Source organism: Hevea brasiliensis, chromosome 7 (assembly GCF_030052815.1).
Source record: "Hevea brasiliensis isolate MT/VB/25A 57/8 chromosome 7, ASM3005281v1, whole genome shotgun sequence".
In the NCBI taxonomy this organism is placed as follows: domain Eukaryota; kingdom Viridiplantae; phylum Streptophyta; class Magnoliopsida; order Malpighiales; family Euphorbiaceae; genus Hevea; species Hevea brasiliensis.
The window spans coordinates 492,167-507,981 of NC_079499.1; the positions used below are offsets into that span (position 1 = coordinate 492,167).

The 15,815-nt window shown below is 34.5% G+C and overlaps 2 protein-coding genes across 2 annotated transcripts; one reads left to right on the top strand and one right to left on the bottom strand.

The window, feature by feature from the left end:
* Positions 1 to 297: 297 nt before the first annotated feature.
* LOC110642702 (acyltransferase GLAUCE) lies at positions 298 to 10,805 on the bottom strand. Its single transcript, XM_021794821.2, has 2 exons — positions 10,134 to 10,805; positions 298 to 1,377 (listed from the first exon to the last, which is right to left on the bottom strand). The coding sequence occupies exons 1-2, from the start codon at positions 10,593 to 10,595 to the stop codon at positions 466 to 468; spliced, it is 1,374 nt and encodes a 457-aa protein (XP_021650513.1). The 5' UTR covers positions 10,596 to 10,805; the 3' UTR covers positions 298 to 465.
* Positions 10,806 to 12,140: 1,335 nt separating this feature from the next.
* LOC110642698 (phosphoglycolate phosphatase 1A, chloroplastic) lies at positions 12,141 to 15,493 on the top strand. Its single transcript, XM_021794817.2, has 11 exons — positions 12,141 to 12,549; positions 12,628 to 12,695; positions 12,842 to 12,934; positions 13,048 to 13,119; positions 13,228 to 13,299; positions 13,480 to 13,539; positions 13,736 to 13,788; positions 13,989 to 14,086; positions 14,540 to 14,639; positions 15,093 to 15,196; positions 15,280 to 15,493. The coding sequence occupies exons 1-11, from the start codon at positions 12,291 to 12,293 to the stop codon at positions 15,384 to 15,386; spliced, it is 1,086 nt and encodes a 361-aa protein (XP_021650509.2). The 5' UTR covers positions 12,141 to 12,290; the 3' UTR covers positions 15,387 to 15,493.
* Positions 15,494 to 15,815: the final 322 nt, after the last annotated feature.

The following is a 15,815-nucleotide window of genomic DNA, read 5'->3' on the forward strand; positions in this document are numbered from 1 at the left end:
GATGATCACTGTGTGGAAGAATCATCCTCACCGGAGAAAATACTTCGATCGTGATTTGCAATTTTTAGAGATTCTTCAATTTATCCAGAAATTGAAAGAGGAAAATATATTATGAATCCAAATTTGTATGTTTTTTTTATTATTATTATTATTATTGTTTAGCCATTGGATTATAAATTGTGATTTGAATGATGAAGGAAAATTATAAAATTGAAGGGTGTTATGACTATAAATATTAACAATTTTAGGAGTGTATATCAAATGGTCGTCCTTAAAACGTATATAAGGCCGAGCAGATGTTACAAACAATTTCCAAATATGATATATGCCCTTGTTGTTTGTTTTTGAAGATTCTTTGATGATCATGCCTATATTTTTTAAATTTCCTTATTACATATTCCAACTTTTAGCTAACATAGTAATAAAAGCATCACACGCATGACACAAGCACAGATCTATGAGGTTTCAAGCTGACAAGAATTTGTGGAAGAGGATTTCAAACTTCCCCATTTGCTTGCTTGGGAGGGCCACCAAAACATTCACTCCATTCTTGTCAACTATATCTGGAAACACCAAGATAATGTCCTTCCTGTGATACACTAGTGGGCAACTATACCTTGGGCAACCCCATGGATACTCCACTTCTTCAAACCCTAACTTCCACCATGACGATACCAAAAACTCCCCATGTGGGAATCCCTTGTTTATCTCACCCCAATCTATAACAGACCTTGCATACTCATCACTCATTCTCTTTGCCCCTTCTCCTACCAGCTCCACCAATCTTGATAGTGGTCCTTCTTCAAGTTCCTTGCACTTTGCACTTGCATATGCTGTTAACACTGCATTTCCTGCGTATGAAGCTGGTAGCGGAGGTGACAATCTTGGCCTAATATTCACAGCATAAAGAATCGTCGACACCCTTTCCAGATCTTGCCCTATTTCTTCTTCATCATCATCATCATCTCCAATATCATATGACAAAGCCTTGCACCTCCAGATGTGAGCGGTCACCACGTTGAAGGCTGAAATGCGGGCATTATGGGTCTTGGCTTTCTCTTTCAGGTTGGAGATGTCAGAGGAGGTTAGCTTGAAAATCTTGAAGTCTAGTGCTTCTTCGGAAACGTCGAAGACCGGAGCATTTGATTCTTGGGCCAGGGGAGTGTTGAGTTTGAGCAGCTCTGGGTGGGGGAAGGTGACGCGTGGTGGGGAGCGAGCGGCTAGGAGCTGACGGTCCTTCCATGGGATGACGGCTAAAGGTTTGCCGGCAGCCACGGCGGCCAAGTTGTCTAAGAAGGTTTTGAAGCTTATTCCATCAAATGTGACATGGTTTGTTGATATGCCGATTGCAAAGCCGCCGCACCTAAATGATGTCACCTGTAATTATATAATAATTATTTGCCAACTAAACTAAATAAGACCGATTTGATGAATAAAAAATTGACTAAATATAATTTTAAAAAGAAAAAGAAAATATAAATTCATGGTTTTTTAAGCCAAAGTGATCATTTTTAATTAAACGATGGATAAAGGTGAGAATAATATTTTCAAATATCAATAAAGGTAAGAATAAAATTTAAGTAATATTGTAGTTGTTTGGAAACGGAAAGGCATTTATTTAATTCAACCATCAATAAAGCTGAGCATATTAACATACTTATGTACAAAAAAAAAATAGTATGTCAAATATTTATATAAAATTAATTAAATTTTTTAAATTTAAAATTTTGAAATTTACTTTTTTTTTTATAAGTAAAGGTGTGCATGCAATAAATGTATTTAATAATTCGTTTCTTATTTAATTTTGCTAAAATGAAATTTAATATTCTTCATCTCAAATGCATTAAGTTGATGTGTATTTAAAATTACTTAAAAAAAAAATTCAATATGAGATAATTAAATAATTTAAAAATACCCTTTTATCATAAATATTTAAAAAATGGAGCTTATACTTTCCTCCAAAAAGAAATTTAAGTTGTTTTCATGCAATTAATAAATAGGAAAATAACAAAACGCAAAGTAGAAAAAGAATGGATTCTCTCGACTTTGAGAGAGAACGGAGGCCCTTGGAGGAGGAAAAGGATCGGGCTATAAGAAAGTAAAGCATAAGGTGGAGGAGGATGCCGCTGGGGGTATGCCTATGTCCTTTAGGGATAGGTTAGCGTTTGGGAAGAATAGAGAGGATGTGGTAATGGAGGATGAGGGGGAGGTTGATGTGGAGGAGAGGGATGTGTTGGTTGAGAAATCAGGTAAAATGCCTGTGGTGACAGTTTTTGAAGATTTGCAAAGGAAACTGGTGAAGAAATGACAATTCTCAGTTGTGGTTAGGCTGTTTGGTCGAAAGATTGGTTATAGAGTTTTATGCAATAAGATTCAATTGCTCTGGAATACTAATAATTTGAAGGTTCTGGAGTTAGGGAATGATTATCTCTTAGTCAAATTTTCTTGTGAGGAGGATTTTGAGAGGGCTTTTCTTCTTGAGGGTCCATGGACCATTTTTGGGAGCTGTCTGGCGGTGAAACCATGGTATCCGGAGTTTGATATTTTCAATGATGAAATTACATCGATAACTGTTTGGGTGATATTGCTAGGTCTACCTCTTCACTTCTATAATAAGAAAGTTCTTAGGGGAATTGGTGAGGCTGTGGGGAAGGTGGTAAAGATAGATTATAATACTGGAGATGCTCTGAGAGGTCGTTTCATGAGAATGGCTGTAGTTGTCAATATCAAGGAGCCTTTAGTCTCCAAGTTTTGCATTAATGGGAGGACTCAATTGGCTGAATATGAATTGTTGGTCACAAAGATATTTTTTGTCCGATGAAGGATTCAGATGTTAAAGGTGCTGGATTGGCACTAAATGTTAATGCGGGGATGGTGATCCGAAGGATCAGTATGGTCCGTGGATGGCTGTTTAGCAGCGTGGGAGACGTAATCAACAGGATAAGAAGATGCAAGTCGCTGTCAAAGTTCTAGGTTTAATATTCTTATTGAAGATGGTGGTGAGGAGTCCTTTTGGGATTGGGATGAGAGGTATGTTAAGGAGTCCAGTGGGTCAAGTGGCAAGCGATTAGGTGATTCTTTAGAAGGAAGAAAAGTTGTTACTACGAACAGGTCATCCAATAGGAGGGGAAAAGTTAAAGGTTTTAATGTTGAGCCGGTGAGTAATAGGGGGGTGTTGAGATCTATTAGGCTGGAGGGTAATAAAGAGAATGAGGATCCTTTTGCTCAGAGGCCTTGGAGAGGGGACTTGTTTTCTTATGTTATGAATTCTTTGGCTAGTAATTTACAAGAGGCTCCAACGACTCTGGCTTGTTGGTCCTTTTGGAAAAGAAGAAATGGGCTTATTTTCAATGAGGATAGTGTGTCTCAAGATAGCATTTTTAATCTGATTTTGCAGAGAGTGAAAGTTTATTGTTCGGCCTATTTAAAACTTTAAGCAGGCTAAGGTTATGCCTAGGAGAAGAGTTGTTGATTGGATTCATTGGTCTCCAGCAGCCCCATCTTGGTTTGTTTTGAATACTAATAGAGCAATGATGGTGAATTCTAATTTGGCTACTATGGGAGGTATTATTCGTAATAATTGTGGTGTTTGGGTAGCTGGGTTCTCTGCTAATTTTGGTAGAGCATATATGGAGCAAGTTGAATTAAAAGCTTTCTTGGGAGGGCTTAGTTTGGCCTGGTTCTTGGACATTTAGAAGTTGATTGTTCAATGTGATAATACTATGGTTGTGAGTGCTGTTTCTTCAGTTTCTGGAGAGTTACAGGCTGCGCAACCTTTGATTCAAGTTGTTGGAAGTTATTTAGGGAGAAAGGAAGTCAAGATTGTTTCTATTTTTAGGGAAGCTAACTTTGTTGCAGACTGTCTTGCTCACATGGATGGTTCTGCTCTTTTAGGCACTAACGGCTCTTTACTCCTCCTGCTAAGTTAGTTCCATGGCTCATTCATGATTTGATTGGTGTTGCCTACCCTAGAAATCATGTAGTGTAGTGGGTTTTTCTTTCTAGCTTATTTCAACCAAAAAAAAATATTAAATAGGAAAATAACAAAATATGAAATTAAGAAATTCCCTTGTCCACAAGTGTAGGGCTGAGCATTAATTAATTTGAACTGAATAAACAGACCGAACTGATAAAATTTGGTAATTTAATTCAGTTTTTATAGTAAATCATTTTGGTTCGGTTTCAATTTTTAAAATTTTCAATTTATTCAATTCGATTTTAAGAATAAAAAATTTTAAAAGATAAAACCAAACAACAGAACCAAATATTAAAATTCATCGTTTTAATAGGCATTTATAACCCCTCATTCCTCATTCCATCCAGACCCAGACTACCCACCCTTGCCACAAGTCGTCACCCTCAATCCCTCCCTCATCGGCCTCTCTTCTTCTCACCTCTCTTATTCTTCTTCTTCTTCTTGTCGATACTCTCTAGTTGTTACACTCTCCGACATTTAATAGACCCACCCATGGCCACACGTCCATGATAGAGACAAAGACAGACTCAATGCCATGTAGTTTCATCTCCTCCACTCCCTCACTCCCTCAAAGCCTCGAGGACCTCGATTTTCCCATCTCCCCCCTCCTCACAACTCAGTCAGTTCTCACTTTCCTCCACACCCTCACAACCAGAGAAACTCATGGACTTCTCTCTCTTTGCATGTCGCCTCGCGGTGCTTTTCAGCTTGCCTCACCTGTGTCTTGATTGTTTTGTTCTCCTGATGCTTCTCGATTCTTAGCATGTGTATTTGTTGGCATATGGCTTGTTCATAAATGCTATTCTATGATTTTGCTATTCTATGAAAAATGAGGCTTTGATAATTGATAAAATTAAATTAGTTGTGTGCTTGATTCATTGTATTTATTTGATTTAATTTTGTGTTTGATTCATTTAATAGAGAAGGCAAATTGATTCGTTTGATTCATTGTGTTTATTCTGTTTGATTCATTTAATTCACTGAAGTTAATGTTTGATTCATTGTGTTTATTTGATTTGAATCAGTTCTGTGTTTGATTAATTTGATTTTGTTATTATTTCAGTGAAGATTAGTAGAAGAAAAGGCTCTGAAGTCTCGGATAAATTCTAATAACTGTCCCTGAATTTATATAGTTGTAACACTACAGTCTTTTAACTTTAAAATATAATATAAAACCCCTTAAATTTTCAAAATTTACACAGTAAAATTTCTCTGACTTTCAATTATTGATTTTTCAGTTAGAAACGGATCTAAATAGCTCCCGCATGGCACTTAGTCAATATTTTTCTCTCATCTCTTATGCAAAGTATAAAATTATTCTCTTTACGCATGAAAAATTATTCTGTCTATAGAGAGAAAAATGATTCAATTTACACATGGCTTGAGAGAGAAAAAAGAAATACTGGCTAAACTCCATGCTAGAACTGTTCAGGTTAGTGTTCAACTAAAAAACTGGTAATTGGAGATTATAGTGATTTTACTATGTAAAATTTAAAAGTTGATGGGGTTTTATGTTTCATTTTTAAGTTGAGGGACTATAACGTTATGAATAGATAAGTTCAGGGACAGTTATCAAAATTTATCCCTGAAGCCTCTGATTATGAGTTGTGAAGGTTGGGAATGCCAAAATAGAAAATAAGTGTGAATTTCAGAAAAAGAAAAGAAATAAAATGAAGAAAATTAGGCCATGTTTAGTTTAAATGTTGTGAAGGTTGGAAATGCCAAAATAGAAATAGCTGTTACTATTAGCTAATAACTGGTAGCTGATGATAGCTGATTTATGTTAAGTGTTTGGTAAAACTATATTTAGCTGTTACTGTTGATATGTGAAATGACTAATAAGGGTATATATTTTATTATATTATATTATTTATTTTATTAACTCTGCCTAAGTAGTTTACGCTTAACCGGTCCCAAGCCCGGATAAAGAAGGAGGGTTGTGGTAGGTGACAACCAGCATAAAAATTTCGTCACACCTTATGATATGGATTCAAATGATATAAACATTGGAGCGTCTTCTACTTATGACGTGTTACATCAGAGCTCGAGTGTAGTGAGAAATATGCAAGGGTATAGGACGTTCATCACAAGCGACGCACCATGCCGGCGCCCGAGTGTGGTGTTAAATGAGCAAGGGTTCCCATATCATGGACGGGTGTGAGTAAAAAAGTTAGTCTATAGGACAGATAGTAGAATAGATAGTGGAATAGAACACAAAATAGACATAGAAAACAATAGAAGATATCATAGAAGGAGACCAATTAGGAAGGAACAGGATAGGAGGAGGATTAGGATTGGTACTTGGAATGTTGGATCACTTATAGAAAAATTAATAGAGCTTGTGGATACTTAGAAAGGAGAAGGATGAATATTGCTTGCATTCAGAAGACTAAATGGGTAGGAGAGAGAAGCAAGGAAGTCGGTAATTCAAGGTACAAACTGTGGTTTACCGGAAATGAGAGAAACAAGAACGGAGTGGGCATAATCATAGACAGGACATTGAAAGATGCTGTAATAGCTGTGAAAAGAGTAGGAGATAGAATTATAGTAGTAGAGCTAGTACTAAAAGGAGAAATAATAAATGTAGTTAGTGCTTATGTCCCATAAATAGGATTAGATAATGAGAGTAAACAAATGTTTTGAGAAGATATGTTGATTTAATACAAAGCATACTGAATGAAGAAAATATTTTCATTGGTGGAGATTTGAATGGACATGTAGGAAGTGATAGGTAAGGTTATGAGAATGTTCATGGAGGTTTTGGTTTTGACAGTCGAAATGAGGAGGGAAAAAGCATCTTGAATTTTGCTATGGCATACGACCTAATACTAGCAAATACCTACTTTATAAAAAGAGAGTCACATTTAGTTACTTTCAAAAGTGGGCAACATAGAAGCCAAATCGACTTCCTCTTAACCAAGAAGACAAATAGAGCTCTATGCAAGGATTGCAAGGTTATTATAGGAGAGGCTTTAACAAGTCAACATCGGTTAGTGGTCTTGGATATCAAGTTTAGGAACAATTCAAGTAAGGTCAGAAGAAATAGTGTAGATAGAACAAAGTGGTAGGGGTTTAAAGCAGTAAAGTAATTGAAGTTCAAAAATGAGCTTCTCGAGTCCAAAGTATAGAAGCTGGATATGGAGGCCAATGATACGTGAATACAGATGGCATCAAAGATTAGAGAAGTAGCTAGAAAAGTACTTGGAGAGTCTAAAGGACATGGACCACCCTCAAAAGAGAGATGGTGGTGGAATGAGAAAGTAAAAAAGATAGTGAAGAGAAAAAGAGAATGGTATAAGAAATTACCTAAATGTGATAATAATGAGGCATATGAACAATACAAGATAGCAAAGAAAGAGACAAAAAATGCAGTTAGTTAAGCAAAAGCATAGGCCTTTAAAAAGTTATATGAGAAACTTGAAACTAAAGAAGGGGAGAAAGATATTTATAGATTAACAAGGAAGCGAGAAAAGAAATGTTACGATCTTAATCAAGTTAGGTGCATTAAGGATAAAGAAAGAAAAGTGTTGGTGAAAGATGAGGACATTAAAGAAAGATAGAGAAATTATTTTAATAATCTCTTTAATAATAGTCAAAATGGTAATAGCATGAATATAGACTATAGAACAATAGAAAAGAATATGAATTATACTAGAAGGATTAGATCTTTAGAAGCAAAGGAAGCACTTAAGAGAATGAAAGTGGGTAAAGCCTGTGGACCCGATGAAATACCAATTGAAGTGTGGAAATGTTTGCGAGATATGGGAGTAACATGGTCAACTAAATAATTTAATAAGATTCTAAACTCAAAGAAAATGCCTGATGAATAGAGGAGGAGTATTTTAGTACCTGTTTTTAAAAATAAGAGAGACATACAGAGTTGCTCAAACTGTAGGGGAATTAAACTCATGAGCCATACTATGAAGTTGTGGGAGAGAGTTGTGAAGCATCAACTACGTCATGATACTTCTATCTCTCTCAATCAATTTGGCTTCATGCCCGGTTGTTCAACTATGGAAGCGACCTTTCTCATTAGAAGCTTGATGGAGAAATATAGAGATGTGAAGAAAGATCTACACATGGTTTTTATTGATTTTGAGAAGGCTTATGATAGTGTTCTAAGAGATGTCTTATGGAATGCGTTAAAAAAAAAAAGGGTATCTATTAGGTACATACAAGTGTTGAAAGATATGTATGAAGGAGCAACTACTATTGTGGGCACAATGGTAGGGGACACGAGATTTTTCGATCTCAATTGGATTACACCAAGTATCAGCTATAAGCCCTTACCTTTTTACATTAGTTTTAGATGAATTGAAGAAACATATACAAGAGAGTATTTCTTGGCGCATGATGTTTGCGGATGATATTATTCTGATAGAAGAGACGCGAGAAGGAGTCAATAGAAAGCTAGAACTTTGGAAAAGTACTCTAGAGTCAAAGAACTTTAAATTAAGTAGAACGAAAATAAAATACATGCATTTCAAGTTCAGAGAATGCTAAACTGGTGATAGGAAAGAAGTTAATTTGGACGGAGTGGTACTGTCCCAAAGTAATCACTTTAAGTATCTCGGCTCAGTCCTTCAAGTAGATGGAAGATGTAAGAAGGATGTTAGTCACAGGATTAAAGCTGAATGGTTGAAGTGGAGACATGTCACGGAAGTTTTATGTGATCGCAAGATTCCCAATAAGTTAAAAGAAAAATTTTATTTTACAGTCATACGACCAACTATGTTATATAGTAGTGAGTGTTAGGCACTGAAGGAGTCATATGCGTCTAAGATAAGAGTTATAGAGATCAGAATGTTAAAGTGGATGAGTGGTCATACTAGACTAGATAAAGTCCGTAATAAGAGTATTAGAGAAAAGGTAGGAGGGGTGCCAATTGAGAATAAGTTGAAAGAAGAGAAATTGAGGTGGTTTGGTCATGTGAAGCGTAGACATACAGATGCTCCAGTTAGACAAGTAGAGCACATTAGGTTAGAAGATAGAAAGAAAAAAAATGGATAGACCTAAATTGACTTGGAGGAGAGTAGTACAACATGACCTGAAGCATTACACATTTCTGAAGATTTAACCCAAAATCGTTTAAAGTGGAGAAAGCGAATCCATATAGCCGAACCCAAATTTTTGGAATAAAAGTTTAGTTGAGTTGAGTATATTATTTATTTTATTATTAAATTAAATATAAAATTATTAAATTAATATATTATATCATTTATTATATTATTAAAATAAATATAAAATTATTAATCTATTATATTATATCATTTATTTTATTATTGAAATAAGAAAATAATTAAAAAATTTCAAAAAATTAATTAAATAACTTTAAAAATATAGATAAAATAATAAAGTAATTATTGTTGTTGATAAAGAAAAAGTTTATAATTAATTTTAAGTTTTTAGATATAAATAAATATCTTATATTTTATGTTATTAATAAAAAATATTTTAACAAAGTTGAAATGCGTTAATTAAAATATTAAAATTATAAATGAAAAATATAAATTATTAATAATATTAATTTTTGAGTTAAATAAAAAAAAGGATAATATGATCAAAATAAAAATAAAAATCAAGCTGATTAGAAACAGTTCTAAAAATAGAGCTAATATAAACGGTAGCTGATGGGTACTATATCAGCTACTCATCAGCTATTAGCTTTATTTTTTAAAACTTATCAAATACTCTAGTTCACCTATTTGGGTGACTATCAACTATCAGCTGCACCCAACAGGTGAATCAAACACCTCGTCAATCTTTTAAACTAAATTTAATCAAATTATTTCGATTTGATTCAGTTTGATTCGATTTTAAATCGAACCGACTGAATGATGCAGGCCTACACAAGTGTGAATACTAATTTCATCAACTTTGGCATGACAAACAAAAGATGTGATTATGCTTAAAAAAAAAAGAATATGATTATTTTGTCAAAAAAATAATTATTTTCTCTTAGATAATTTGTTATGTTGTAACTTTTTAATAAATTTTCTTTTTAATAAATTTCATTATATATATATATATGGGCTAAATACTCGAGACTATACGACATAATTACTTTTATAGATTAATATTATGGAGAACCCAAATTAGAGGCTTTGAAAAATAATGTCATTTTTCAAATAGTCTAAGGTAAAGCATAATTAATTACCTGAAATATGCAGAGTGGTTGATCCTCTTTGTCCAAGATATCCATGCTCTTGAGAACGAGTTGCCCAAACGCTGGATTTGGATAAACCAAGTCTCCAACCTCGTCCAGCCCACACCCACTAGATGCCACCGCAAACCCAGCTCCAGTGGCATTACAATCAATCTCTAAACGACCCGTTTCAGGGTTCATCTTCAACCTTCCAGCTAAGAAATCATATGTCACTAGTAATTTTTCAAGAGTAATTTTTAGTTTCTCGGCCACAACATGAGGGGGAAAATCTTTATGGGATGGAAAAAAATGAATTGTCTGGACATCGAAGTTGAGCACTTGGTCTATATTTGATAAGAAGATGGACTTTCTCTGAGTTTCTTGGGATGGAAAAACCAGAAAAGTGTCATGGATAGTGATCTTGAGGTCTTGGAGAAGATCAGCTGGAGGGGGCTTTCGGTAGAGGGTTCCCATGATAGTTAATTATGTTGATTGGTGGGTGATGTTTGTGTTTCGGGAAAAAGGCTGTTATATATGTGGAGAGAGATGTGAAATTAGTTTGAATGCAAAAATTAGGGAGTTAATGTAGGCAAATTTTGGTCGAATTTTGAGAACTCGGGTAAGAGATTAGCATTTGCCAAAGAACAAGAACATGAAAAGGTAACAAGGTAGGACCTCACCATGTTTGTATGATGATGAAGTCTCATTTATAAAGTGGTTGAGAAGGTTTTCTGTATTTATCAGCATATATGCTGCTGCACATTTTAGGTGAAGATATTAACCTATATATACATTGTAGGATTGATCAATCGACATAAATGTGGCACATAATTGCTGAGAAAGAGTGCATATATATATATATATATATATACACACTCGATAATCTCTCAAAAAGTAGTTAATCTTGTCTATTTCCTACCAAATCTCATTAATATTGTCCATATATTCATGCAATGAGCTTCAAACAACGATCATATATATATATATATATATGACAAATTATGTAATTTTCAGTAAATTGATATGGGCAGTTTGTTGTTAGGTTAGAATTAAGCTCCTCACAGGAACTTTCTGAACTTCTAAAAGGGCAACAAAAGCAGCTTTCCTGTGCTGTGATTATTAATAGGACGGTTGGGGTGTACTGTTTAATTAAGGAAGCCAACTTCCTATTGCTGTCCGGATAATTAGTCATTTATGAGTTTTCCAAAATTCTTCTCTCATCTCTTTTTGCCAAAATTCTTTTAACTCTTGCTAGAGTTGGTCATTCAGTAGGCAATTTAGTTTTGCAGGCTTATCATCAATTTGAAGCATATTTTTAATGGCATAGCTCGCAATTCGTGAAAAAATCTTAAAGCATTTATTAGCTTCCCTTCCGTTTGAGAGCAAGTAATAAATGGGGTTCTATAAGAGCAGATGGGGAGTGTACGGAACTTCCCAAAATTTTATACGTTGTTATATTGATTGATCATGCTTATTAATTAGTCTAAGGTGTGGACATTGATGAGCGTTAAAGTTAGGTTCAACCATGCTTTTTGTATAGAAGAGAAAATATATAAACGGAAGTGTGAATTGTGTGTACTAAGAAGCAATAATGAATTGACTCTTATTTTTTTTTTTTTTTTGTGTTCTTAAAAGACTTTTACTTAATTTACTTGTAGAGTTTTGATTATTTTTCTTAATATTATGGATAAATTTATATAATTTATGATTATGCAATTAATTAATAAAATAAATATAGTAAACATCTTAAGATATTTTTGCATAAATATAGATTATAATCCATATATTTGAATCCATAAATTAAATTTATATATTTTCTTCACCATCACATGATCAAATTTGCTGAAAGACTTTGTGGATGATTTTGCTATGATGGACTTTGAAATTCAGCCTTCAAATCAGTGTGCTAGAACTAAAAGGAGCAGGATATATAAAATAAAATAAAAAAAAAAAAATCCATTCCTCCTGGTCACAAAGTCGAGATAATGAAGGCTTGCCAAAAAATGCCGCCTGTAAATTGGATGGTGAAGAAGATCCACTCGTTAACACAAAGCACCACATCAGCACCAAGAGCCATAACGGCCTCAAACCAACAACCCCTTCGGAAACCAAGCCCAAGGATAAAAATAAAAACAAAAAGGGAAAAATTCTCAACCGACAAAGAGAAAGATGCTAGGCAGAACAGTTGTGGCCTATTCCTTTGTTTCAGTGCCTGCTGTTTTTCCTACAATCCCCAAATTCTTGGGCCTTAAAAGGCTCTCTTTCAATTCTTTTTCTATAGCTAACGCAAAATGGAACTGGAATTTTAAGTTATATAATAGAAAGAGTAGTACCGCTTTAAGAAAGGAGACCAGAGCATCAGCTCAGCCTTTGAAGAACGCTGATGAGCTCATTTACTCCGTCGAGACCTTCATCTTTGATTGTGACGGTCAGAATCCTTATTTTTCGTATTCCTTGTTATTTTTTGTTTAATGGGTCTTTGATGATTGGATGAATATTTCTGCAGGAGTTATTTGGAAAGGTGATAAATTGATAGATGGTGTCCCTCAGACTCTGGATATGCTTCGTTCAAGGGTTTGCACACTTTGATTTTTCCTTGTCTACTGTTAATTTACTCTTTTTTTTTTTTTTTGAAACGAAGATCAGAAGATAGGATCCCAAAAAGGGCAATTTACAAGTTCATTCATAAAATCTTGAAATGTTTCACCTTTTCTGTCCAGGGCAAGAGATTAGTTTTTGTTACCAACAACTCCACAAAGTCTAGGAAACAATATGGTAAGAAGTTTGAGACGCTTGGTCTGAACGTCACTGAGGTTAGTTCTTAGTTCTAACTGACCCCTTCTTCTCATCTGGTGTTTGTGTTATCAATAGCTTTTTAAGATGGTGTCTTCTAATGGAATCTTTAACTGCATTGAAACTGTTTTAGGAGGAAATTTTTGCTTCCTCTTTCGCTGCTGCTGCATACTTGAAGTCCATTAATTTTCCAAAGGAAAAAAAGGTAAGCAGCCTTTTTATGCACATCTATATTTGCCACTGCAGTAAGCAGCTTATATCATTATGTTTAAGATGTAGCTTATTTAGGACTGATAGCTGGGCTTGATTTTAGGTTTATGTGATAGGTGAGGATGGCATCTTGAAGGAGCTCGAACTTGCTGGATTTCAATACCTTGGTGGGCCAGTATGTATGAGTTCCAATTTCCATTATATGGTCATGCTCTATGAAAAATTGCAAATTGATCTCAGACGTTGCTAGAGTAATGCCAAAATTTTACCATTTTTTTGCACTTTGAGGAATAGACATCTGTTAACGTTATTGGATGCTTTTTTTTTTTTCGTAATGTGTTTTACATTTATGCAGGAAGATGGTGGGAAAAAGATAGAACTGAAGCCTGGGTTTCTAATGGAGCATGATAAGGATGTAAAACTTCTTTGCTTTCTTGCTTTTCTTTACAGCTTTTCTGGTTGGATTTTTTTTAGGGCCTTTTCCAAAACTTGGAAAGGACTGTCTTGGCTTCTGCATTCTTCTTTTCAGGAACTAGAAATTGAATGAGCAAGTGTAGTTTGTTTTTCCCTAAATTTGGGCATACTAAAGAAATGTCTTCGTTGCTATTTAGGTTGGAGCAGTTGTGGTTGGATTTGATCGTTATTTCAACTACTACAAAGTACAGTAAGTTGAACAATCTGTTATTGTGCATGCATGTTAATAAATACACAAAGATCATGCAGAAAATACACAAAAATCATGCAGAAAATACACAAAAATTTGAGTGTTTGCCTTTTCTAGTTGGGAGTGTACTTTATTTATGTATCTTGTTTATTTTTGTTTTCATTTAGCCAATCATCTATTCTTGTTTGTGTGCATGAAAGGTATGGAACACTATGTGTAAGGGAAAACCCAGGGTGCCTCTTCATTGCCACGAATCGTGATGCTGTCACTCATCTCACAGATGCTCAGGAATGGGCAGGTTCTCATCTATCTTGCCTATATTGCTCCTCATGTTTCATAGTTTTTTCTTCTTTTCATATGAAGAATATGGCATTAGCAGACTTATAATGCCCTGCCTTCGAAAAGTTTCATATCAGTGACATCAGGGAACAAGGAATTTTGAGATTATGTGATGACAGTACTTTATAGGTTGGGAATGTGCTATAAATGGCTACATGAGATGATATTGAAAATATGCACAGGTTTTGCAATTGCCAAAATTGGTTGACTATGAGGAAAGTGTTACCATGCTTGGGATTATGGTTGAAACCAAAAATGTACGGCATTAGGCCATTAGTCATAAGCAATTTGGGAACATACATCATGAAACTCTTCCTTGGCCCTTTTTCAGTAAAACTGTGACTTATTCTGATCTAATTCATTTTCTTCTCAAATTCTGTTTCAATTTATTATGATGCATGCTTAATTTCAGGTGGTGGTTCTATGGTTGGTGCAATTGCTGGATCATCGCAGCGTGAACCACTGGTTGTTGGAAAGCCCTCAACTTTTATGATGGATTACTTAGCAAACAAGTATGACTTCAAAATGCTAAATAGCTTGCTTATTTTATAATTTATTTTTCTGCTCCCTTTGACTTGAGCAGATTCAGCAGGATTGATCTGCAGTTTGTACACTTTTTATATCTAGGCATTCTTAAGTTCTATGCCACAAAATATATAATTTCGACTCCATCATATGTTGTATTATTTGCTTGGTCATGATCAGTTGGGTATTTTTTTTTTCATTGGAACCTTTAGAGTGCATACTTAATATTTAGTAAATTGAAAGTGATATGACTATCACAGCAAAATTCATGATTTTTCAATTAATGTTATGTTCAAATGAAACTGTGAACATTGATATGATGGAATTTAAAGTTCTTTCAACATTTTGAAAATGAAATTGCAATGGAATTTGTCATACATAGTTGTTTCATTGGATAATTGATTCCCCTTACCTTTTTTCATGGATTTGATCAATTACAGATTCGGGATTCTCAAGTCGCAGATATGCATGGTTGGGGATAGATTGGATACTGATATTCTGTTTGGACAAAATGGTGGTTGCAAAACTCTTCTTGTTCTCTCAGGTAAGTAATCACTGCTGAACACGTCCTCCATAAACTTCAACTGGCACATTGTTTTACCTAACGGAGGTTTTTCTTCTGGACAGGTGTGACTACATTATCAATGCTTCAGGACCCCAGTAACTCCATCCAACCAGATTTCTACACAAACAAAATTTCTGATTTTCTCTCTCTCAAAGCAGCAACTGCATGAGCGTGTCTAAACATTTTACGCTGTCATTTTGCCAATTATAATTGCAGATATACATCTCTTGGTTTCCATCCAGAAATTAGAAATAAAGGATGTTAAATTTTGTGGAAGTCAGCAGGATCAAGAGTTTTTTTCTTTTTTTTTTTTTTTTTCTTTTTTGACTCTTTTTTATTTAGTTACTTGATTTCTACTTGAAGTTTATCATCAAGTTCCATGCTTATTTATGATTATTGGTAGCTGTCTTCCATTTTCAAAGCAACCCAAATGGACTTAAGAGGATTTATCCTAAAAGGCAGATATAATACAAGTATTGTACATTAACACAACCTTGATGCTGTCATCTGTATCTTTGAATTTTCTTATCATTTCCCAGTAGCAAATGGCATTGCTTCCTGCATGTATTAGCTGCATAAATATTTCTAAATGCTGTTT